The 26,776-nt window shown below is 43.1% G+C and overlaps 1 protein-coding gene across 1 annotated transcript in view; it reads left to right on the top strand.

Moving 5' to 3' along the window:
* Positions 1-380: 380 nt before the first annotated feature.
* The window catches only part of LOC139548876 (periostin-like), a 35,679-nt gene continuing 9,283 nt past the window's right edge, over positions 381-26,776 (top strand). Inside the window, exons 1-13 of the mRNA XM_071358791.1 lie at positions 381-609; positions 1,205-1,303; positions 15,551-15,615; positions 16,063-16,220; positions 16,493-16,657; positions 16,961-17,107; positions 17,334-17,475; positions 21,415-21,627; positions 21,974-22,108; positions 24,489-24,637; positions 25,214-25,350; positions 26,010-26,140; positions 26,418-26,548. Coding sequence (XP_071214892.1) covers positions 491-609; positions 1,205-1,303; positions 15,551-15,615; positions 16,063-16,220; positions 16,493-16,657; positions 16,961-17,107; positions 17,334-17,475; positions 21,415-21,627; positions 21,974-22,108; positions 24,489-24,637; positions 25,214-25,350; positions 26,010-26,140; positions 26,418-26,548 — 1,791 coding nt within the window. The 5' untranslated portion in view covers positions 381-490. The remainder of the gene's footprint in view (positions 610-1,204; positions 1,304-15,550; positions 15,616-16,062; positions 16,221-16,492; positions 16,658-16,960; positions 17,108-17,333; positions 17,476-21,414; positions 21,628-21,973; positions 22,109-24,488; positions 24,638-25,213; positions 25,351-26,009; positions 26,141-26,417; positions 26,549-26,776) is intronic.

Below are 26,776 nucleotides of genomic sequence, written 5' to 3' on the forward strand. Positions count from 1 at the left end.
AGGTACGCTGGATGTATGTTCTGTCTTCTACATGCCAGTGTGGTTTCTACAGGTGTTTTCCATGGCATAAATGAATACCATATGTATGAACTTGTCGTGTGATTTTTTGTGTGATTTTTCCTTCAATTTAAACGCAATCTCAACAGAATCTGAAGTATAAAATCTGAAGTGGGAGCAAATTATCAGTATCAAAATTATTACTAAATAAAAAATATCAATTATGACAATACCTTCCATTAATCTTACAACTATTTCCCCGTATAGTAGCGTGTCGCACCACACAGTTTTAGCGTAGAGTGCGTAACATGGTCTTGGAGGGGTGCTGGGTGGTCCAGGCGTGAGTCTGGCTTTGGTGTGTTCCATTCCTCCCTCTTAGTTCCTCAACCAGCCAGCCTAGTGAGTCTCTCCTACTATATAAGTTCCCTCTCCCCAGCCTGCTCCCAGTTCTCAGTGTTTCTGTGTACCTTGAGGAGCTTCCTGGGATATCATCATGAAGATCCTGTTTGCAGCTCTCCTTGCTGTGTTTGTCCTGTCAAACTTTGACATGGCGGACTCCTCTTCTTATGATAAGATAGTCTACCACAGTAAAGTCAGGGCAAGAAAAGAGGGGTAAGTTTATTATTTTAAATTAGTATTGTTATTATTATTATTATCATTAGTAGTAGTAGTATAATTGTTATTATTATTATTGGTATTATTATTTGTATTATTATTATTGGTATTATTACTGTTATTATTATCTGAAGGACTTGATCTGCGTTCACTGATTTATGCTGATGCATGCACAGTCTCTGCAAATGTGTCATGCAAAAGTTGTTTTTAGTCCAAACTTTTGCTGAGTTGAAACGCTACTCTTTTTCTGCTTTTATGATCATTTACGGAAACAAATTATATCAGAGACTTTAATTCTGAATATGATTATTTCATAATTTCTAAATGAATCATGCTTTAAAGTTCACTAAATAACATTTAAGAGCTAATGTAAATAAATTAATATGTCAGATACATTTTTATGAAAGCAAAATTACCAAATGGACAAAAGGGAAATAACAAAAGTGAAATATACTGTGAATATGAAATAAGGATAAGAAATCAAACAGACATACAGTATTTATTACATGGTATGCTGAGTGCGGAACACTTTAGATATTCCAAATGTGTTCATTTAACCATCTGTCTCCTCTGTTTCCCTGGCGACTGTTAGACCCAACGTGTGCGCTCTGCAGCAGGCCATGGGGACCAAGAAGAAGTACTTCAGCACGTGTCGTAATTGGTATCAAGGGGCCATCTGTGGAAAGAAAGCGTAAGCGCCGTTTAGTTTTTGGGGGGTTCCTCCAGGACACATTCTTTCCTTTGGGTTCAACGATGAATAATATGGCACTGTTAGGTTAGGGTCCTCTGTACGGACCACAGAGCATGTGTCCCAAGTTGCTCCGTATTACCTATATAGTGCACTACTTTTGGTCCATAGGGGGTCATAGGGCTCTGGTCAAAAGTAGTGCACTATACAAGGAATAGTGTGCCATTAAGGACACAGACATGGACCCAGGAATGATGTAGTCTCATGTGCCACACAGAAATGTTCAAATGGACACAGGGTGATCCCTAGTGCCATGGAAACTCATATGGACCACACAACTTCAGAGCAGAGCTTAATAATAACAATAATAATAATCATTTGGTGGGTGCTTATATTTGTCCTTTTTCGCACATGTACAAGTGTGTATTAATACACGTGTGAATTGGTAATGTGTTTTTTTTTCATATCCCAACTCCCCCTGAGACACCCTCAGAGAGGGGGTTCACAGCCAAGGGTAACATTCCCTCACTTGGAAGTCAGTGTAACAGATTTATGTGCCTTTCGTGAGGCTTTGAATCAGTTCCAGGGTTGGCTATGGTACGGATTATACGGGGTATGTGTTATGGTACAGATTATAAGGGGTATGTGTTATGGTACGGATTATACGGGGTATGTGTTATGGTACGGATTATACGGGGTATGTGTTATGGTACGGATTATACGGGGTATATGTTATGGTACGGGTTATACGGTGTATGTGTTATGGTACGGATTATACAGGGTATGTGTTGTGGTACGGATTATACAGGGTATATGTTATGGTACGGGTTATACGGGGTATGTGTTATGGTACGGTTTATACGGGTATGTGTTATGGTACGGATTATACGGGGTATGTGTTATGGTACGGATTATACGGGGTATGTGTTATGGTACGGATTATACGGGGTATGTGTTGTGGTACGGATTATACGGGGTATGTGTTATGGTACGGATTATACGGTGTATGTGTTGTGGTACGGATTATACGGTGTATGTGTTATGGTACGGATTATACGGGGTATGTGTTGTGGTACGGATTATACGGGGTATGTGTTATGGTACGGATTATACGGTGTATGTGTTATGGTACGGATTATACGGTGTATGTGTTATGGTACGGATTATACGGTGTATGTGTTGTGGTACGGATTATACGGGGTATGTGTTGTGGTACGGATTATACGGTGTATGTGTTATGGTACGGATTATACGGTGTATGTGTTATGGTACGGATTATACGGTGTATGTGTTATGGTACGGATTATACGGTGTATGTGTTATGGTACGGATTATACGGTGTATGTGTTATGGTACGGATTATACGGTGTATGTGTTATGGTACGGATTATACGGGGTATGTGTTGTGGTACGGATTATACGGGGTATATGTTATGGTACGGATTATACGGGGTATATGTTATGGTACGGATTATACGGGGTATGTGTTATGGTACGGATTATAAGGGGTATGTGTTGTGGTACGGATTATACGGGGTATGTGTTGTGGTACGGATTATACGGGGTATGTGTTGTGGTACGGATTATACGGGGTATGTGTTGTGGTACGGATTATACGGGGTATGTGTTGTGGTACGGATTATACGGGGTATGTGTTATGGTACGGATTATACGGTGTATGTGTTGTGGTACGGATTATACGGTGTATGTGTTATGGTACGGATTATACGGGGTATGTGTTGTGGTACGGATTATACGGGGTATGTGTTATGGTACGGATTATACGGTGTATGTGTTATGGTACGGATTATACGGTGTATGTGTTATGGTACGGATTATACGGTGTATGTGTTGTGGTACGGATTATACGGTGTATGTGTTATGGTACGGATTATACGGGGTATGTGTTGTGGTACGGATTATACGGTGTATGTGTTATGGTACGGATTATACGGTGTATGTGTTATGGTACGGATTATACGGTGTATGTGTTATGGTACGGATTATACGGTGTATGTGTTATGGTACGGATTATACGGTGTATGTGTTATGGTACGGATTATACGGTGTATGTGTTATGGTACGGATTATACGGGGTATGTGTTGTGGTACGGATTATACGGGGTATATGTTATGGTACGGATTATACGGGGTATATGTTATGGTACGGATTATACGGGGTATGTGTTATGGTACGGATTATAAGGGGTATGTGTTGTGGTACGGATTATACGGGGTATGTGTTGTGGTACGGATTATACGGGGTATGTGTTGTGGTACGGATTATACGGGGTATGTGTTGTGGTACGGATTATACGGGGTATGTGTTGTGGTACGGATTATACGGGGTATATGTTATGGTACGGGTTAATCAAGTATGTGTAGATTTACGATCACCCTTTAGAACCAGTCAGGGAGTTCCCTATATATTGCACTACTTTTGACCAGAGCCAAAAGTAGTCCCCTATATAGGGGATAGGGTGCCATTTGGGACGCAGAGGGAGTTTTAGGAAAGATAACAAAAGGTCTGTGTTATCTTTGACTAATTTTGCCACTAACATCAGAGGAATGTCTAATGTATAAGGATGACCTGCCATCAAATTCCCTCTCATCATCATCCATGTTGAGAAACAAAGAGACCTTTAATGGTACTATGACTGAACTTGAACTTGAGAGGGGAGTAGTTGAGAAGGATAGGTTTAATTAACATAAACATGAACAGCAGTCAAGATTAATCTAGGAGGATGACGGACCATCAAATACCATCTCTTCATCTAGTGTATGTTGGGAAACAAAGACGACTCTGAAGGAGAGTTCAGAGGGTTTAGTAATGAACGTCAAAGGAACAAGATTTAAGATTATACCCAAGCAAGCCTTCAACTCTTACATCAATGCACAATCCCAAGCATTATAAAGGTCCTGGTTACTATGGTTATGATGGTTATTATGGTACGGTGAGCGTGGTCGCCGTAGGGACGCCACAGTGGTGCACCGCTGGTTCCTGGCTCTGATAAGGCAGTAATGTGTCAGCCATTTTTACTGGTTGGAGGTTGAAACAGTGGAAACTCTTGGAGTACAGACAGAAAGGACAGAGCCCACATAGTACAGAGAGGTTTCCACATAGTGCTGCTCACACGAAACAGACACAGTACAACCACATATTATAACAACCACATAGTATTTCAATGACCACATTGGAAAAAAGTCTATTCCAAAGTACTTTCATGTGAAATCTATCATTTCGTTCTACTTCTAAACTGTTTTAAACTGTATGGATTGTTTTACCAGAAAATACATCTAATCAAAGAACAGAATGGTTCCCATGGTTCCAGCTCTCGCATTGACGTTCCGATCCATGCCGGACTCAGGTCATGTCTTAGTTCCCTATCATCAGTTTGACAGCATGGACTCTGCTGCTGGGTTGTGTTGCAAGGTGATGCACTTACACTATTAGATGATGAGCAGTAATAGTGTTCTATGTAGCTATGCTCCTGGACGCTGAGTAGTGTTCTATGTAGCTATGCTCCTGGATGCTGAGTAGTGTTCTATGCTTCCTGGACGCTGAGTAGTGTTCTATGTAGCTATGCTCCTGGATGCTGAGTAGTGTTCTATGTAGCTATGCTCCTGGACACTGAGTAGTGTTCTATGTAGCTATGCTCCTGGACGCTGAGTAGTGTTCTATGTAGCTATGCTCCTGGACGCTGAGTAGTGTTCTATGTAGCTATGCTCCTGGATAATGAGTAGTGTTCTATGTAGCTATGCTCCTGGATGCTGAGTAGTGTTCTATGTAGCTATGCTCCTGGATGCTGAGTAGTGTTCTATGTAGCTATGCTCCTGGACGCTGAGTAGTGTTCTATGTAGCTATGCTCCTGGATGCTGAGTAGTGTTCTATGTAGCTATGCTCCTGGACGCTGAGTAGTGTTCTATGCTCCTGGATGCTGAGTAGTGTTCTATGTAGCTATGCTCCTGGAAGCTGAGTAGTGTTCTATGCCCCTGGATGCTGAGTAGTGTTCTATGCTCCTGGATACTGAGTAGTGTTCTATCCTCCTGGATGCTGAGTAGTGTTCTATCCTCCTGGATGCTGAGTAGTGTTCTATGCTCCTGGATGCTGAGTAGTGTTCTATGCTCCTGGATGCTGAGTAGTGTTCTATCCTCCTGGATGCTGAGTAGTGTTCTATCCTCCTGGATGCTGAGTAGTGTTCTATCCTCCTGGATGCTGAGTAGTGTTCTATGCTCCTGGATGCTGAGTAGTGTTCTATGCTCCTGGATGCTGAATAGTGTTCTATCCTCCTGGATACTGAGTAGTGTTCTATCCTCCTGGATGCTGAGTAGTGTTCTATCCTCCTGGATGCTGAGTAGTGTTCTATGCTCCTGGATGCTGAGTAGTGTTCTATGCTCCTGGATGCTGAGTAGTGTTCTATGCTTCTGGATGCTGAGTAGTGTTATATGCTCCTGGATACTGAGTAATGTTCTATGCTCCTGGATGCTGAGTAGTGTTCTATGCTCCTGGATACTGAGTAGTGTTCTATGCTCCTGGATGCTGAGTAGTGTTCTATGCTCCTGGATACTGAGTAGTGTTCTATGCTCCTGGATGCTGAGTAGTGTTCTATCCTCCTGGATGCTGAGTAGTGTTCTATCCTCCTGGATGCTGAGTAGTGTTCTATGCTCCTGGATGCTGAGTAGTGTTCTATGCTCCTGGATGCTGAGTAGTGTTCTATCCTCCTGGATGCTGAGTAGTGTTCTATCCTCCTGGATGCTGAGTAGTGTTCTATCCTCCTGGATGCTGAGTAGTGTTCTATGCTCCTGGATGCTGAGTAGTGTTCTATGCTCCTGGATGCTGAGTAGTGTTCTATCCTCCTGGATACTGAGTAGTGTTCTATCCTCCTGGATGCTGAGTAGTGTTCTATCCTCCTGGATGCTGAGTAGTGTTCTATGCTCCTGGATGCTGAGTAGTGTTCTATGCTCCTGGATGCTGAGTAGTGTTCTATGCTTCTGGATGCTGAGTAGTGTTATATGCTCCTGGATACTGAGTAATGTTCTATGCTCCTGGATGCTGAGTAGTGTTCTATGCTCCTGGATACTGAGTAGTGTTCTATGCTCCTGGATACTGAGTAGTGTTCTATGCTCCTGGATACTGAGTAGTGTTCTATGCTCCTGGATGCTGAGTAGTGTTCTATGCTCCTGGATACTGAGTAGTGTTCTATGCTCCTGGATGCTGAGTAATGTTCTATGCTCCTGGATACTGAGTAGTGTTCTATGCTCCTGGATACTGAGTAGTGTTCTATGCTCCTGGATACTGAGTAGTGTTCTATGCTCCTGGATACTGAGTAGTGTTCTATGCTCCTGGATGCTGAGTAGTGTTCTATGCTCCTGGATGCTGAGTAGTGTTCTATGCTCCTGGATGCTGAGTAGTGTTCTATGCTCCTGGATGCTGAGTAGTGTTCTATGCTCCTGGATGCTGAGTAGTGTTCTATGCTCCTGGATGCTGAGTAGTGTTCTATGCTCCTGGATGCTGAGTAGTGTTCTATGCTCCTGGATGCTGAGTAGTGTTCTATGCTCCTGGATACTGAGTAGTGTTCTATGCTCCTGGATGCTGAGTAGTGTTCTATGCTCCTGGATGCTGAGTAGTGTTCTATGCTCCTGGATGCTGAGTAGTGTTCTATGCTCCTGGATGCTGAGTAGTGTTCTATGCTCCTGGATGCTGAGTAGTGTTCTATGCTCCTGGATACTGAGTAGTGTTCTATGCTCCTGGATACTGAGTAGTGTTCTATGCTCCTGGATACTGAGTAGTGTTCTATGCTCCTGGATACTGAGTAGTGTTCTATGCTCCTGGATGCTGAGTAGTGTTCTATGCTCCTGGATGCTGAGTAGTGTTCTATGCTCCTGGATGCTGAGTAGTGTTCTATGCTCCTGGATGCTGAGTAGTGTTCTATGCTCCTGGATGCTGAGTAGTGTTCTATGCTCCTGGATGCTGAGTAGTGTTCTATGCTCCTGGATGCTGAGTAGTGTTCTATGCTCCTGGATGCTGAGTAGTGTTCTATGCTCCTGGATGCTGAGTAGTGTTCGCTACAACATACTTCCATGGTCGGTTTCGTTGACTCTCCCCTTAAACTGCCCGTAACAACTTCTGAGTCTTTTGGAGAGGATCAGCTTGAGCAAAATGATGTGTAGTATCACTGATCTACAAATAGTATTCCCTGACAAATAATAGTATTTGTCAAACCTGGGTCCAGCGACTGTCAAGCCAACACCTGAACGTTTACACCAACAGGTCCAAACCTCTTGGCGTAACGGTTAATGTGTTGGCTTGACATTCGCTGGATCAGGATTCGAGTCCCGGTCAGGGCTACCTTCCGAATTCGCTACAACATTCTTCCATGGTTGGTTTCATTGACTGTCCCCTTAACTACCCCCAATTGACCCATTTTAAGCTACAACTTCCGAGTCTGTTGGAGAGGATCAGTTTGAGCAAAGTGAGGTGCGGAACAGTTCCTAGCATTTTCTACCTGCAGCAAGCCTAATGGACAATGCTGGATAGAAACCCCCCCACAAAAAACAACCAAACAACTAGGCCACATCATTAGTAATGATCTGTTTATTGGAAACAGCCCAGTTTTCTCCATTGACCAGATGACAGTACTACAGTAGTATTGGTTTGGCTAGCTGACATACAGAGATCTCCAGTCTAAAGTAGAGCTGCTGACAATACAGAGGGAAGTTTCCAACCCCGAAGCCAGGCCAGAGGGAGTCTTGGTTCTCCTGTATGTGCGTGGGAGAGTGGAGGTGGTTTTGCTGACTGTGCCTCATCAGGGCATGTGTGATCTCATGCCTGGCTCATCCCCCCACTCTTCCTCTTCTCTTCTCTGTGTTTCCAGGGGCTAAGTTCAAAAGAAGGCAACTATGGCAGTCAGCCATGAGCCATGAGCCATGAGCCATGACCTCTCCTCACCTGGCACCATAGCCTATTCCCTCAAACTCAAATCTGGAACTCGAAGGCAGTTCCACTGCGTTTTTTCATAGTTTCCCTCTAATAAGAGACTGATTTAGACCTCGGACACCAGGTGGATGCAATTAATGATCAGGTAGAACAGAAAACCAGAAGGCTCTGGACCTCTTAGGGTAAGAGTTGAATACATCTGTCCTATATAGTGCAATACTTTTGACCAGAGCCCTATGGGTCCCTATGGGTCCTGGTCAAAGAGGTGCATTATATAGAAAATAGGGTGCCATTTGGGACATAGCCCCTCTCCTCGTATGGCAGGCCTTGATCTGCTCTGTTTCCCTCTGCTGACTCTTACTGAGGAAGGATATCTCTGTTTCCCTCTGCTGACTCTTACTGAGGGATGATATCTCTGTTTCCCTCTGCTGACTCTTACTGAGGGATGATAGCTATGTTTCCCTCTGCTGAGGGATGATAGCTCTGTTTCCCTCTGCTGACTCTTACTGAGGGATGATAACTCTGTTTCCCTCTGCTGACTCTTACTGAGGGATGATAGCTATGTTTCCCTCTGCTGAGGGATGATATCTCTGTTTCCCTCTGCTGAGGGATGATAGCTCTGTTTCCCTCTGCTTACTCTTTACTGAGGAATGATAGATCTGTTTCCCTCTGCTGACTCTTACTGAGGAATGATATCTCTGTTTCCCTCTGCTTACTCTTTACTGAGGAATGATAGCTCTGTTTCCCTCTGCTTACTCTTTACTGAGGAATGATAGCTCTGTTTCCCTCTGCTGACTCATACTGAGGGATGATATCTCTGTTTCCGTCTGCTGACTGTTACTGAGGAATGATAGCTCTGTTTCCCTCTGCTGACTCATACTGAGGGATGATAGCTCTGTGCGTGCATGTATGTCTGAGGGAGGAGCCGGGGATGACAACCCAACATACGTCATCGTCTTTCGCTATGAAGGAAACAAGCCACTGTAAACCTCACTCCATCCTGCCCTAGACCCCCTCTCTCTCCAGTCAAACTCTGTTGATTTAGACAAGGCTGTCTTGTCCTATTATGGACCCAGCTACCACTGGAACACTGGAGAGCATGTGGAAATGTTTTTCTGGTTTGCAGACTTCCCAGGGGGACCGCTGATGAAGAAGCACAGCTGGACTTAAGTTCCAAGCCACCAAAGACTGAGCAACAAGCAACCATTATTCAAAAACCATTACTCTGGAAAAAATGAACTAAACCCCCAACTAGCATCATCCAGACATGAGTTAGTGAGTTATCTGGGATCAGCATCATGCAGGGTCAGCTCGCTGGGCACAGATGTAAATTCCACATCTAATTTAGTTCAAATATCTTGGAAACAAAGTTGATTCAACCAGTGTGTGCTCAGCGGGAGTGTCCATACACCATAAAGCGTTCTACAGAGATCTGTAACCCACAATACATATTTCAGTTTCACAACCATGTAAGGTCTGGTCCACTTCAAACTGGACATCCATCTCCTACTATAGCCCACTTCATGTATCATTGTATTTGTATATTCGGCATTTGCTGGTTTGTGGTACTGTTTAGAATTTCTGCAGCTGGAAACAGTGGAATAGCGTGCTGTCCAGTGGTGTACTTGTACATCACGCTGCCTCACGTCTGCCTCTGGCTCAGAAAAGGCTTACTTACATTTGACATTTTAGTCATTTCTTCTTCTTAAACAGTGGAATACACCCTGTGGCATTTACTGGCATATCATAAAGCTATGTCTGTGAGTTCTCCTCTCTCAACAATACCTCTGGCTCTGCACAAATTGAAGCATACTTGTTCTGCTTTAACAAGTCATGTCATGGTTTATGAGGTGTGGGATTATGAAATGGACTAGCTAGGTGGTTCTAGTGTACGTCCCAAATGGCACCCTTTCCCCTTTATAGTGCACTACTTTTGATCAGTGCCCATAGGGCTCTGGTCAAAAGTAGGGCACAATATATAGAGTAGGGTGCCATTTAGGACCCAGATAGTGTCCTTCTGTGGTTTTTGTCTATTAAAACAAGGTAGGGCTCTGCTTATAATAAATTGATTTAACTTTGATGCCAACTTGGTGCCCATGTGGTACTGTTTACAGTTTGAATACCGTTATAGGAGCTGATTACCACTAAAGAGAGAGATGGAGAGTAGTTACGGGGCCTCTGGGGTTTCTCAGAGTGGATAAATCAGACTTTCACTGTACTGTAACTCTCACTCACAGTCAAAGTGTGCACAAACACACACACACACACACACACACACAGATACACTCGCTCTCGCACACACACACCCATGAACACGCACACACACGCTCAGACATGCTGATCTACAGGTTAAGGCCCTTTATATAGTTAACAGCTGCAGGTTGGATTTCCACCTCTTTATATCTTAATAATTCTTCGTAGAAATGTATAGCTACTGTGTCTTCTCACGAAAACGTCTAAAGCGTCTGAGTGTTTTGGCCTACCCCTCTGTGGTAAGAAGAGACTCTCACCATGCTGCTCTCTGTTTTGCTCTACGACCCCCACAAGCATCAAGGAACTTGTCTGAACTCGATACAGCCTCTTCTGACAGTTTCTGTCTGTAGCGTCCGAACAGTTTGGGCTACAAAACTAATATGTGTCTCTCACAGACACATTACTGCACATATCGGTTGTTTTGCTCTAGGATGCCCACAAGCCTCACAAGCCTCATCTGAAGGTCCCCAGTACCAGTTTAAAGAATGAATGGAAATACACTGAACAAAAATATAACGCAACATGTAAAGTGTTGGTCCCATGTTTCATGAGCTGAAATAAAAGATCCCCAAAATGTCCCATATGCACAAAAATCTTATTTCTCTCAAATGTTGTGCACACATTTGTTTACATCCCTGTTAATGAGCATTTCTCCTTTGCCAAGGTAATCCATCCACCTGACAGGTGTGCCATATCAAGGAGCTGATGAAACAGCATGATTATTAGGTGCACCTTGTGCTGGGGATAACAAAAGGCCCCTCTAAAACATGCAGTTTTGTTACACAAAACAATGCCACAGATGTCTCAAATTTTGAGGGAGTGTGCAATTGGCATGCTGACTGCAGGAATGTCCACCAGAGCTGTTGCCAGAGAATGTAATGTTAATTTCTCTACCATAAGCTGCCTCCAACTTCGTTTTAGAGAATTCGGCAGTACGTCCAACCGGCTTCACAACCGCAGACCATGTGTATGGCGACGTGAGGGCGAGCGTTTTGCTGATGTTAACGTTGTCGTGCCATTCATCTGCCGCCATCACCTCATGTATTAGCATGATAATACACGGCCCTATGTCGCAAGGATCTGTACACAATTCCTGGTAGTTGAAAATGTCCCAGTTCTTCCATGGCCTGCATACTCACCAGACATGTCACCCATTGAGCTTGTTTGGGATGCTCTGATCCATGCCCCTACCTTTTTATTACGGTATCTGTGACCAACAGATGCATATCTATATTCCCAGTCATGTGTAATCAATCCATAGATCAGGGCCTAATGAATTTATTTAAATTGACTGATTTCTTTATATGAACTGTAACAGTAAAACCTTTGAAATTGTTGTATTTTGCATTTATATTTTTGCTCAGTATATATATGGAGATAGTTCAGTGCCTAAAATAAGGGGTTGAATACATGTCAAAAAAATTATTTATAGTTTCCTGATCTTTCTTTCTTTCTTTCTTTTATTTTTATTTTTTTATTTTTTATTTTCTTAAGGGGTGGATCAGCTTAATATTGCGGAAAGAAAGTTGCTTCCATCAATGTAATTGTCTGCATCATTTCCAATCCCCCATATATTTTTTTGTTAAATATATCCATACACGCATGCATACATATACACATATACACATATATACATACACATACCTATATAGACATACATACTTTTTAAAAGAATATACCTTTATTATTATTCCCCGCAAACCCTACCACCGATCCCCCAATTGGAGTAAACTGATAAACACTTCGGCTTTTACCTTCAATTTATACATCTTATACACATTTTACAGACACAGTCTACTTTACAATAGTTCTCTCTTGTTTGTTCTTAGTCCTTCCTCTATTTCTGATGTCCATCCAGTTCTATTTGTAACTGTGCTATTTCACAAAAGTTCGGAACCTATATATATTTTACAGATCCCGTATGTTTTACATTGTTTATCTTGTTATTAGTCCCACCCTTCAGCTCCATTCAACCCCTCCCATCTATCTCTCAACATCATCCATTTCGGATTTCTATTTGCCATATATTTTTCAACTGTGCTGTGATGCTTCACAAAATAATTTAACCTTTCTATTCTCATAGCTTCTACAGATTGTAAATTAAAAATAACATTTTTTGCTAAAATAATTATTATATTATTGATTGATTGACTATGGCTTTTCAAATCACCCAGTATTGCTATCTGTAGCGTTAGTTCTAGGCAAATGTTGCAATTCTTCAGCCATTCCTGGACCTGTGACCAAAAACGAGCTGCATATGGACAATACCAAAATAAATGATCTAATGACTCTGCCTCGTCACAGCAGAATCTGCAGAGCTAGGAAGTATCCCCCATATATATAACATTCTATTAGTTGCAATAATTTTGTATAGTAATTTAAATAGAAAAATTTGAAGTTTTGAATCCGGCGTTGTTTTGCGTATCAATTCATAAACCATGTGCCATGGAATGGGTACATCGAAAATCTGTTCCCAACTATTTTGCAATTTTTATGGCACAGCTGTCAGTTTTTTGATCCTTAAATGAAATTGGTATATGTTTTTATTTATCACACTTTTCTTTAACCATTTATGTTCTTTAATACAGGGCCGACATACAAGTTCCTTACTTTTTCCCCCTTCTACTTGCCTCTTACATTTTTGTGGTAATGCTGCAATTAATTGGTTGTCATTTTGGGTAGAGCAGACATTTCCATATGTCTGTGTTAGCTGCATGTGTGACATAACTCCACCAGTCCTATTTATGATATCATTCACTAAAATTATACATTTTTTAAAGAATTCTTCTTCTTTTTTTTAATCAATTAGTATATTTGAATTCAACCACAATATTTGTTGTATTAATTGTTCTGTCTTTTCAGGTGGATTAAACTGAAATTGCAACCAACTTTCTAAGGCTTGTTTAAAAAATAAAGATATTTTGGAGATTATTTCCTTTTCAAACAACCGAAAGTGAGCAGGTGTAATCTGAATAAAGGGGAAAAGGCCCTTCTTGAACATAGGATGAGACATTCATACCAATTTACTGGAGAACCAGTTTGGATTTAAGTATAACTTTTGTATGACTGATGCCTTTAGTGAGAGGTCTAATGCTTTAATATTTAATAATTTCTGCCCTCCGAATTCATATTCGTAATATAAATAGGCCCTTTTAATTTTATCTGGCTTGCCGTTCCAAATAAAATTGAATATTTTTTGTTCATATAATTTAAAAAGCAGGTCACTAGGTGTAGGCAAAACCATAAGCAAATAGGTAAACTGTGATATGACTAAAGAGTTAATCAGGGTGATTTTTCCACAAATAGACAGGTATTTTCCTTTCCATGGTAGCAAGATCTTATCTATTTTTGCTAAATTTCTATAAAAATGTATTGGATAATTTCTGTCTTTTTGGGATTTGTCTACCGAGTATGTCCACATCTCCGTCAGACCATTTAATTGGTAAACTACATGGTAATGTACAATTTGCATTTTTTTGTGATCAAATGCATAATATAGTACACTTATCATAATTTGGTTTTAATCCATAGAGGATAGCAAAAGTATCTAGATTCTTTATGAGGCCCTGGAGAGACTCTAAACATTTCAGAACAAACTCTCTCCTTGGGAGCCCAAGGGGTGCACGTTTAGGTTTTTGCCTTAGCACTACACAGCCGATTCAAATAATCAACTAATCATCAGGCTTTGATCATTTGAATCAGCTGTATACTGTTAGGGCAAAAACCAAAACGTGTTCCCTTTGGGGTTCTGAGAACCGAGTTTGGGGAACGCTGCTCTAGAGGATTAAGGCAATGGTCTCTTGGAAACATTCCTTGTATATCATGGTAACGTTCCTATGAAAATGTTAGTTAATGACTTAAAGTTGTGGGAATGCTTGTTGTTAGCTGGGTTGTAACGTCATGGAGTTTAATTAAAGAGTCTCTGAAAACCTAATGAGGCCTGTTCTGTGTTTGTGTCTCTGTGGTTACGATTGCTTTTAAAAGCTGTTTGATTTAGATGAAAGATTACAGTGCCATTTCCTCCCATCATTTCCCCCCGAGTCATTTCTAATGAGCTAGTCTGTTACAGTTTCCACACAGCCCATTCAATAGTTTGTGGTAAATGCGGGAGTTGAAAAGTTCAATTTCATAACCAAGGTTTCCGACTGCTTATGGATTTGATTGCAACGCGCTACTTCAAGGCCCAAAACATAATGTCTTAGAGCTTAACCAAGGCTGATTCATGGACTAGAGTGCGAGACTAATTGTTTAGTTGCAAAGGGGCAGGGTCCTTGGTAAATAGCACCCTATTCCCTACAAAGTGCATTATATATGGAATAGGGTGCCATTCTGGGGGCAGACATGCATACAATGTGGTAGCGTTACCCTGGAGGCGTGCTGGCCTGGGCCCTGGGACCACATGGCCTTATGGGTAATAAAACAGATAATGAGGACCATGTGGAACACACACACACATACACACACACAGGAGCATGAAACAGCCTTTCAATAAAGACATTAGTGATGATTCAGCTGAAATATACTAGGATGAACTCCAGGATAAATATACGATGTGCTCTGTTGTACTGAAAGATCTTCTAGAACACTGTAATTACATGGGATGTGGGGATCACTGTTTATGTACCCCGGCTCTGAATATTCAAACAGAGGATAGGGTATGTCTCTGTATCTAGCTTGTGACCTGTCCGTCTGTCTGTGTCTGTGTCGTCTCTGTCTCTAAAGCGTGATCTGTGTGGGATGTCTCCATCTCTCCCTCCTTTCTGTCTCTAACGTGTGTGTCCCTGTGTTGTCTGTAGGACGGTGCTGTATGAGTGATCTGTCCCTAAACATGACGTGTCTGTGTGTCAATGTCTGTAGGACGGTGCTGTATGAGTTTATGCGTAATCTGTCTGTGATGCATTGTCTATGTCTCTGAACTTGATCTATCTGTGTCTCTGGTGCGTGTCTCTGTGTCTCTGGACAGTGCTGGTGCTGTATGAGTGATCTGTTTATGCGTGATCTGTCTGTGGTACATTGTCTATGTCTCTGAACTTAGTCTAGCTGTGTCTCTCTGTCTATAGGACGGTGCTGTATGAGTGCTGTCCAGGCTACATGAAGCTGGAAGGAATGAAAGGATGTCCTGCAGGTATGTAGCTACAGTCGGTTACAGTATATGTAATGTTACAGGGTACAAGATACGCAATCTATTTTTGTAGTGCACTTAATGTTATAGTGTACTTCAAAGGTTAAACAAGAGGTTCAACGAAGACATACCAAGGGGTATTACGTTTTCTCATTAAATTCACGAGTCACAACGCCACACCAACATAAAGATTCCGCTGGCACATCGTCCTGCCCCTGCATGTTTCCTTTTAGCTTCATCTGTCTGTTTTTGGGGTTCTTTAGGGTTGTTAGAGTTGTTTCAATAAGACTTGTGTGCATCCCAAGTGCCCCCCTATTCCCTATGTACTGCACTACTTTAGGGCTCTGGTAAAAGTAGTGCATTGTATAGGTTATAGGATACCATTTGGGATTACCCCCGGTATGTAGGGAGATGTAGTCATCATGGTACCTTCTATTCCCTGTTCCACAGTGGCCCCTATAGACAATGTGTATGGTACCTTGGGCCTGGTCAAGGCCATCTCCACCCAGGAATACTCTCACATCTCCAAGCTGCAGGGGGAGATAGAGGGATCTGGGTCATACACCTTCTTTGCTCCCAGCAACGATGCCTGGGACTTGTTAGATGAGGTAAGTCAGGATAAGTGTCATCTCTTACATCTGGAAAATTCCAGGTAAGTCAGACAATCAGTTGAATCCACCAGCGATAGTTTTAGGTTTTTTCAGTGCCAAAACCAATCTGTGCTTGTAATGTGACCATTTAAAAGAGCTACAACATAAAACACCAGAATGTGTGGTTGATTGACCTGAACCCTACAGTCAGTTGCTGTAAGTCTTTGTCATCACTTTATGTTAAGTATTTATGTTATCTTAAGCCTTTCTATTCTGCATTTCTTTAACAGGAAGTGCGTAGCGCGTTGGTGAGCAACGTTAACATTGAGCTGTACAATGCTCTGCACTACCACATGGCTAACAAACGCCTGCTTACCAAAGACCTGAAGAACGGCCTGGTGGTCGACTCCATGTACAACGACCTGGGACTCTACATCAACCACTACTCCAACGGGGTGAGCATCCCACTAGACCTACACAACATCATCTTATGCATCCCAAATGGCACCCGACTCCATTTTTAGTGCACTATTTTGACCAGCGCCCATGGAATGTATTGGGAATCCGATGGTTTCCATGCCATGAGATAGAAAAGTTGCCATCATGGAAAGCGAAGGCTTTATTGTGTGCAGGTAGTTATTTGTTGAAGGTTGTGTTGAGTGCACATTGGAGAGTTAAGGACAGTATGCTGTTGTGTGTTGTGTGCAGATACTGACTGTGCTGTGCATGTCCTATGTGGTGTGTTGTTATGTATGAAGATCGTGACGGTGAACTGTGCCAGGATTATCCATGGCAACCAGGTTGCCACCAACGGGGTGGTGCACATCATCGACCGTGTCATCACTGCCGTGGGCAACACCATCCAGGATGTCATCGAGGTTGACGATGACCTCACCACTCTCAGTGTAAGTCTTCTCTTCTCTTTTTGCCCTGATCTACCTTTCATATTCTACCTTTCCTTTCCTACCTTTCCTTTCCTACCTTTCCTTTCTTACCTTTTTCATCTATATCTTTTCTCCTCTTTTCTCCTTTTCTCTTCTCATCTTTTTCATTCTATTTTATTCGATTTATCGATTCATACAGTATTAATGGAGCATATGATGGAGGATATGATGTATTTTCTCCCTACAGGAAGTGGCTCTGGCCTCAGGCCTGCTGGACAAGCTGGGACAACCCGGCCAGTACACCCTGTTCGCCCCCACCAACGATGCCTTCGCCAAGCTGGACTCAGACGTGCTTCAACGACTGATGGGTGACAAGGGTGTCCTCCAAGGTAAACCAAACCGCTGGGCCAGGCTTCAGAGCTCCATCACCTCTCTGGAATGCCTTCTAGAAATACAGAGAGCAGCTCACAGGAGAGTACTTTAAAGCAGAGGGGAGACATAGAGACTTTATATAGATCTACAACCTCAGGCCATATCCGGGTTTAATGAGATGAAGGTGCAGGAAAAGTAACTCAATGGTTCCCGCTCGCCATGTTTGCAGGGCTGAGTAACCGCAGAGTTTTTCATGTAAGTGCTTTTTCCGACTCAAAAAAAATGGAGCCAACTAGTTACAGTCTGTGCTGTGGATTTGTAATCCTCAGGCAGTTGGCAAACTGAGCGTTCACCACAGTTGTGAGAGTGAGTAATGAAAAAGAAAAGAGCTCTTGTTTCAGATGTTGGATCACATATGGCCTACGAAATAATGGCTATTCAGACATACACTTTCATATGGTGAAGCTTTTTGATAATTTGACAAGTTTACAATCTAAACATTTACCGTCACACTATAATTTTTGTCTGGGTGGCACTCCCATAATAAACACTCTAACTTGTTCAAAAATATTTCCAAAGAGGTGTCGTTCATATGGTGCTAAACACCACAGGGCAGGAAGCAGAAAGCAGCTGGCTCTGCCTGTGTCCCAAATCGCAACCTATCATTCCCTACCTCGTACGGCTCTGGTCAAAAGTTGTGCACTATTTAGAGAATAGGGTGTCATTTTGGGACACATCCCAGTCAAAGGGCTGGGACTGGAAAGGTTCAGAAGGTCCAGAGCATTAGGAGGGTTGGCAGTGGGGTGATGATCCCTAACGTCCCTGAGCTGTGAGATCCCGCCACTTCACACACAGTCAAACAGAGTCAAACACAGCAGTAAAACGTTCTCCCTGCACTCATTCGTCTCCCAACACCAGGACCCAAGGGATCTAAGGGATCTCCAGGTCTCCCGAGTTTCATAGTTTGCATCCCATATGGCACTTGATTCCCTATTTAGTGCACTACTTTTGACCAGGGCCCATAAGGATCTGGTCAAAAGTTGAGCACCTAAAGGCCCAGTGCAGTCCCAAAAAATATTTCCTGTGTTTTATATACACCCAGTGGCCAGTTTATTACCTACACCCATCTAGTACCGGGTCTAAAAAGTTGTTCAATTCGTATCAAGGGACATAACGTGTGGCAGGAAAACATTCCCCACACCATTACACTACCGCCACCAGCCTGTATCATTGACATCAGGCAGGAAGGGGTCATGGACTCATGCTGCTTATGCCAAATCCTGACTTTGCCATCAGCATGAGGCAACAAGAACCGTGATTCGCCGGACCAGGCAATGCTTTTCCACTCCTCAATTATCCAGTGTTGATGATCGCGTGCCCACTGGAGCCACTTCTTCTTGTTTTAAGCTGATAGAAGTGGAACCTGGTCTGCAATAGCCCATCGGTGACAAGGACCACCGAGTTGTGTGTTCCGAGGTACCGTTCTGCACATCACTTTTGTACTGCGCCGTTATTTGCTTGTTTGATTGTCGCACCATTCTCTGTAAACCCGAGGCTGTTTCTGAGATACTGGAACCGGCGCACCTGGCACCGACAATCATTCCACGCTCAAAGTCGCTTAGGCCACTTGTTTTGCCCATTCGAACGTTCAATCGAACAGTAACTGAATGCCTCGATGCCTGTCTGCTTGCTTCATATAGCAAGCCACGGCCACATGACTCACTGTCTGTAGGAACAAACTATTTCCGTGAATGGGGTGGTGCACCTAAAAAACTGTCCACTGAGTGTATATTTCCATATACATTATTTTGGAAAATGTGAAAATTATGATAATGCTCTTTTAATCTTTACATATTTTACCTTTGTTAGGTTCAGTTTGATAATGTGCACCTGCTCATTAGTTAGCTAGCTAACTAACTTTAGCTTGCTAACTGAGCCAGGCAGTCACACACACTTCATATGAAACAAATGGGGTGGTAAGTGCAGCACAATGCACACAATGCTAAATGCTTTACCAAACTAGCTATCTAGCAAGATGATGAAGAAATAATTTTATTCGCTCTCCATTTTCCCATACTTCCAGTGCCAGTTCACTTGTTAGCTAACGTTAACTAAACGGTTAGCATCTCCATTTAGCATACAGTAGCTACTCCACCGAATCTTGACAGCTAACAGGCAGCTGCTTCATTCAAAAAATGAATCCATTGTGGTTTACTTATGTTGCTATCTACACTAGTCATTTAGTTGTGGCCATCTGGTTAGTATCAACAAGGGCTTACTACAAATTCTAGCTAGAAACAACATTAGTTCTTACTATTGGCTATATATTGGCTATATTGTAAAAATGTATGAAAACAAACATTTGCTTTTGGGTGTTTATTTAAGTTTAGGGTTAGGCATAAGGTTAGCAGTATGGTTAAGGTTAGGTTTAAAATCACATTTTACGAAGAGAAATTGTAGAAATAGGCGGGGTTTATGACTTTGTGGCTGTGGTAACTAGTGATGACCCATTAGCACAGCTTGCTAGTTATCTTACATTATTTACAGCAGGCACAAGCCAAAAAATGGCCTTATGGCCTGGAGTATATGGTCTGGAGTATTTAAACGAAGCAAATCGGAGGTAAACTCAATCAATCAATCAAATGTATTTATAAAGCCCTTCTTACATCAGCTGATGTCACAAAGTGCTGTACAGAAACCCAGCCTAAAACCCTAAACAGCAAGCAATGCAGGTGTAGAAGCACGGTGGCTAGGAAAAACTCCCTAGAAAGGCCAGAACCTAGGAAGAAACCTAGAGAGGAACCAGGCTATGAGGGATGGCCAGTCCTCTTCTGGCTGTGCCAGGTGGAGATTATAACATAACATGGCCAAGATGTTCAAATTGTTCTATGTGAACAACAAAAAGTTAACTGTCGACACTGGGCAGAGGTGCTAAGTACCTATTGGCAGTCAGATTTCTCGATGTATCTGACCCTTTAGAGTTGTTTGAAATGACCGCCTGAAATTTCTGCAAGTTTTGGTGGGAGGGAGTTTTGCCCTTCCATCGTGAAATCACCATGAGCTAAATTAGCTAATAGACCAACAAGAAAGAGAGTTACAAGCCTCTCTGCCAATAACAGCTCATTTTAAGTTTTTCCCTCCCCACTCAAACCACTCACAGACAGTCCTAGCAAAGTTCTTGCTCAAAAACAATCACACTAAGTTACTTAATTGTTATCCAAAAATTATTCGATTTTGAGATAAAAATGGCTGCATTGAACCTTTAATGGAGAATAGGTTGCCATTTGGGACGTAACCTGTGATTCATTTGCTATTCTGAAGCCATGCTGGAAATGACATCATCCCATGCATAGGCACCTCTACTACCAGTCATTTGTATTGGTTACCTTCAGAAGAACCCTGTGACACTTGTGGAGGATGTAGAGTAAAACGAGTGTCTCCCCTTTCCACAGTGAGGTCAAACTAGTTTGTAGCCCAAAATGTTTGGACGCTACAGACAGAAGTTGGCAGATCAGCGTTACCGACTTCAGACGTGTCCGACGGGACGTATTCATGAGAAGACCGATTTTCGGGATGTCTCATGAGAAGCTCTGACAAACACCGCTGTAGCTCGGCCACCTTTCACCTCAGATGTGGATGGCCGACAAATACGATGCAGTAGATTGAGACAGAGCCAATGCAAAATATCTCTAGCTTAAACTGACAGGTTTTGATGGGGATTTTTATATTATTTAGGATTAAAATGACGCCTGGCTAGTACAGTATATGAAGTCAAACACATATCACTTTTCCCGGGATGCTGGTCCAGTCATGTCCATAATGTAGTAACCCAACCAAACGAAAATGCTGTTAATCAATAAGGATAAACTGTATGTAGGAGTATCTGAGTGTGTGGGACCGATTGACACTTTTCTCCTCTCCTCTCTCCTCTCCTCTCCTCTCTCCACTCCCTCCAGCTCTGCTGAACTTCCACATGCTGAACTCTGTCCAGTGTTCAGAGGGCATCATGTCCGGCCAGACCTTTGAGACCCTGGAAGGCCACAACATCGAGATTGGCTGTGACGGGGACAGCCTGACGGTCAACGGCATCAAAATGGTGTTGAAGAAAGACATTGTCACCGCCAACGGAGTCATCCACCTCATCGACGAGGTCCTCATGCCTGACTCAGGTTAGTTCCCCCATCTTGACCCACCTAATAATTATACATGTCATTTGGATAGTGCTTTCATTACAGAGCTGTGCTCCTAACACACAGTTTGTGTTTTTGCATTTGCATTTGTTTGTTGGAATGTAAATGGCATGAACTGTTTCACGAAATACACAACACCTTTATTTAAATCTCCCTTTGCTGTTACACTATTATACAAGTCAACCATACACATAGGAAAATAGATGGAAACAATGACACAATGACGGCAAGACTAAGATAAAATCTGAAAACTCTGAATAAGTGTAGAAGTGTTGATCCTTCAGTGGTAGAGAAGCTTTTAATGGTGTTGTCTGTGTCCTCTAAGCTAAGCAGGTGATGGAGCTGCTCACCCCTTCCCAGTCCACCTTCAGTGACATGGTGTCAGAGCTGGGTCTGTCTGCAGCCATGGCAGCTGAGGCAGAATACACACTACTGGCCCCGCTCAATTCTGTCTTCACTGGTGAGTACACATTATGGCCCCGCTCAATTCTGTCTTCACTGGTGAGTACACATCATGGCCTCGCTCAATTCTGTCTTCACTGGTGAGTACACATCATGGCCCCGCTCAATTCTGTCTGTAACACATCCCTCGTTCCCCTTAAATACTCTTGAACGTCCTGAACTCTTTCCTTTCTTGGTCATTATCTCTCTCTCTGTCTATCCCTCTCCCTTTTCCTCTCTCTATCTCTCTGCCCCCCTCTTCCTCTCTCTAGCTCCTCTATCTGTCCCCCTCTTCCTCTCTCTAGCTCCTCTCTCTGTCCTCATCTTCCTCTCTCTAGCTCCTCTCTCTGTCCTCATCTTCCTCTCTCTAGCGCCTCTCTCTGTCCCCCTCTTCCTCTCTCTAGCTCCTCTCTCTGTTCCCCTCTTCCTCTCTCTAGCTCTTCTCTCTGTCCCCCTCTTCCTCTCTCTAGCTCCTCTCTCTGTCCTCATCTTCCTCTTTCTAGTGCCTCTCTCTGTCCCCCTCTTCCTCTCTCTAGCTCTTCTCTCTGTCTCCCTCTTCCTCTCTCTAGCTCCTCTCTCTGTTCCCCTCTTCCTCTCTCTAGCTCTTCTCTCTGTCCCCCTCTTCCTCTCTCTAGCTCCTCTCTCTGTCCTCATCTTCCTCTCTCTAGTGCCTCTCTCTGTCCCCCTCTTCCTCTCTCTAGCTCTTCTCTCTGTCCCCCTCTTCCTCTCTCTAGCTCCTCTATCTGTCCCCCTCTTCCTCTCTCTAGCGCCTCTCTCTGTCCCCCTCTTCCTCTCTCTAGCTCCTCTCTCTGTCCCCCTCTTCCTCTCTCTAGCTCCTCTCTCTGTCCCCCTCTTCCTCTCTCTAGCGCCTCTCTCTGTCCCCCTCTTCCTCTCTCTAGCTCCTCTCTCTGTCCCCCTCTTCCTCTCTCTAGCGCCTCTCTCTGTCCCCCTCTTCCTCTGTCTAGCTCCTCTCTGTCCCCCTCTTCCTCTCTCTAGCTCCTCTGTCACCACTTTATCACTCCTCTCCTTCTTGCTCTTTCTCACAGGTGGGTAATGCACACTGAGCTCCAAACTGTGACATTAGTCTTGCTGTCATGCGGACTCACTAGTGAGCAATATACTATACATACTGCATACTGGTCTCCTGAGGGAAGAGTGCTGGAATGATTAATAGCTGGAGCTTTATGCCGTGAAAACCCTAAGAATATATAATTACCACTGCGCACACACATACACACATACACAGCATAGGAACATTCTAGACCTCACAAGGTGTGGGGAGAGATATCTCCTACCTGAATCCAACATTTGTAACGCATGTGTGATAAACTGAACCGAAGTATATTAATCAGTAGTATGATACACTAGCCTGCTGCATGCTCCAGGAAAGGAAAGAGTCCCAGGCTGGAATAGCTGAGTTACGGCCTATAAATTCCTCCACTAAATTGTTCTCTAATTTAGACTCTACATGATGTGTCCATTGTCGACGTACGGCACGGTACAGTACAGAACAGAACAGCTCTGTATCTCAGACAGCTCAGCACTTGTTAAAACGTCCTCTGTTATTAGAGCCACAGTTTCCTCCCTGGAGGAGGTAGCACTTCCCCCGACGGGATATCAGTATATTAGGTACGGGAAATGCAGACTGGAACAGTCACTGTCTGTGTCCCAAATGGCACCCTATTCCCTATATACAGTAGTGCACTACCTTTGACCAGAGCCCTATGGGAATAAGGGAATAAGGTGCAATTTGTGACGCAGACACTGTTACAATGTTGGCTGATCAATCTGTCTGTGGGGAAGCTACAGAACCCGGGAGATTTCCTGGAAAATAAGGTTGACGTTTTACAACTAGACCACCAGACTGCATCATTAACCTATATTATGACTCATAATGACGATAATAATCACAATTTAACTTTTTTATCGTCTTCGTCCAAGGAAAACCTTTGATCTACATTTTTGCGGAATTTGGGCTAGCTCCTAGAAAAGTTATTGTTTACAAACAGATTTATTGTAATCTTTTGATCTGTACACGTCTGAGTTTTGCCCAATACCGCAAGATCCCTTGCATTTGGCTGTAGTTAATTGTGTCTTTTTGTTTATCTAAATATGCTATTAACCATGTAGTATATACTGTACTGTACATATATTCCATGTATATCACCCTTCCAGACGAGGTGTCGACACATCTGGGTTTTCTTTAATAGAGAAGTTTACCATGTGTATATTTATCATGTACACCATCCACCCAGTGGAGGTGAAGGTCCTGGGAAAAACTTGTATCTCCATTTTTGCAGAATTGGGGCTAGTTTCTAAAAATGTATTGTTTACAAACAGATTTAATGTAATCTTTTGACCTCTTACAATGTATCTATATGAAATATCTCATCCTCCAGATGAGGTGATGGCCATTGACCAGAGCTTTCTGAAGGTGATTCTGGAGAACCACATCCTGAAGGAGAAGATCACTCTGGGACAGCTGTACAACGGACAGCGCCTGGAGACTATCGCCGGGAAGTTCCTCAGAGTCTTCATCTACCGCACAGTAAGTCTCTGTGTGTGTGTGTTTGTGTGTGTGTTTGAGTGTGTGTGTGTGTGTGCGTGTATGCGTGTGCATACAGTATGTGTGTGTTTGTGAGAGAGTTTGTGTGAGTATACACATGTGTGTGTGCGTGCGTGCATGTGTGCGTGGGTGCAAGTCCATCTCTTGTCTCTGAACAGCTGGTCAAACACAATGGCTGTCTGCCATACAACACATATCCTTTTCACTGGGCTATCCACTGGACTGACTAAGAGTCTGTTAATTCAGTAGCTAGTAGACTATTAATTTCCATGTCTTATTAAGGGCTACTTCAGTAGATGTTCCAACTCAAATTTCAGTTTTAAAGATGCTCAAAAAAGAAGTTAGCTGGCTGGAGAACCAATTAGCCTAGCTAGCTTACTATCTGGCTAGCTAACTAGTTAGGTGCTTATGCTAGCATACCAAAATGCCCACATAGGTCATAATTTTGCTAAAATTAGGATATTAGGACTAGAGTTACATTATTAGGATAAAAAAAGTTTTCACTTAAGTGGTTCTTTAACCTGTATACCCTGTGTCCTGTGTCCTGTCTGTCTGTAGGCGGTGTGCATAGAGAACTCCTGCCTGGTGCGCGGCAGCAAGGAGGGCAGTAACGGGGCCCTCCACCTGATGAGGACTCTGATGAAGCCAGCTGAGACCACCATGTTCCAGATCCTCACTGACAACGGAGGATTCAAGTAAGCTGCTTGTGGACATATAGACTGTGTGGGCTTTAGCCTGGTCCGAGATCTGTATGTACTCCAGCCAATGAAATAGTCAGATAAGTTAGCTCAAGCTCATACAGATCTGAGATCAGACTAGTTGAAGGATCAAGGGGCACATGAAGATTGTTCCGATTTTGTGGCCAACTCATGAATATATTGTATATTAAACAGTGTTGGATTTGGAGTACAATCCTGTCTCACCCCCTACTCCTGCTTGAGAAAGGATGTTCTGTAGCCAACCCAATAGCCAGAGAGTCAGAGAGTTCACTAATCAGGCAGAGTTCAATCAAATTTATACAGACCTGGGAGCAGGCTGAGAAATGTACTAAGAGTTTATACAGACCAGTGGGCCAACTTCTTTCCAAATCATGTACACCTCTTGCAAGGGATCTTTTATCTAAATAATACCAAGGATCTCATCACTGTAGAGGATCCTTTTCTAAAGCTCAATCGGTTCATACGGGCGGTCACATGTGTTGGCAAGGTAGAGAACCCTAGTTAAATCCCAGTCAGAGACAAGTTCAGGAAGGAGTTCTATATGCGAAGCTATCACACTGGCACCGGTTATATCTACCCTCAGTGGTTGTCATGAGAGCCAGGTAACTGTTTCCTTCATCATGTTTTGGTTGTAGGATCTTCCTGTCACTGATGGAGATGGCTGGTCTGACTGACCTGCTCAAACAGGAAGGAGAATACACTCTGTTCGCTCCCAGTGATGAGGCCTTCGCTGGCGTCAGCGACAGTGACATGGCTCTGCTCAGAGGTTGGTTCATCTCTCAGACTCTCCCTCTCTCTCCGTCCCTGTTAGTCTGTCTCAGTCTCTCAAACAAATATCACAGCCAGAGGTTGTTCTTGTCAGGCCACATCGTGGTGGTCAGGAAAAACTGCTTACCTTAACCATAGCTACCATAGCTACAAGCTATCTCCTAAAGGTTGTAATGTCAAAGGAACATCCATAAGACTTAGAGTTAGTAGATGTATGTACGATATGTACTATGGATCCATAGTCTTCCATCTAAAACCCTGTCTGTTCTGGCCAGGCAATATGAACGCCCTGCGTACCATCCTGCTCTACCACTTCAGTAACGGAGTGTTCATCGGTGGAGGTTTGGAGACTGGGGTGACCAACCTCCTCAAGTCTCTGCAGGGAAACAACCTCCGAGTGCTGCATGTGAGTCCAACCCTCTCAACACTCAACAGGGATGTAAATATAAGAAATCAAGGCATCATGGCTGCAACAAGACCAAGCAAGTATCACAAAGATCCTGAAGAGATTATCTACATTCAGAAAGTATTCAGAACCTTTCACTTTTTCAACATTTTGTTACGTTAAAGCCTTATTCTAAAATGTATTAAATTGTTTTATTTCCACACCAATCCACAAACAATACCTCAAATT

The sequence above is a fragment of the Salvelinus alpinus genome, chromosome 22 (assembly GCF_045679555.1).
Source record: "Salvelinus alpinus chromosome 22, SLU_Salpinus.1, whole genome shotgun sequence".
Classification (NCBI taxonomy): Eukaryota; Metazoa; Chordata; class Actinopteri; order Salmoniformes; family Salmonidae; genus Salvelinus; species Salvelinus alpinus.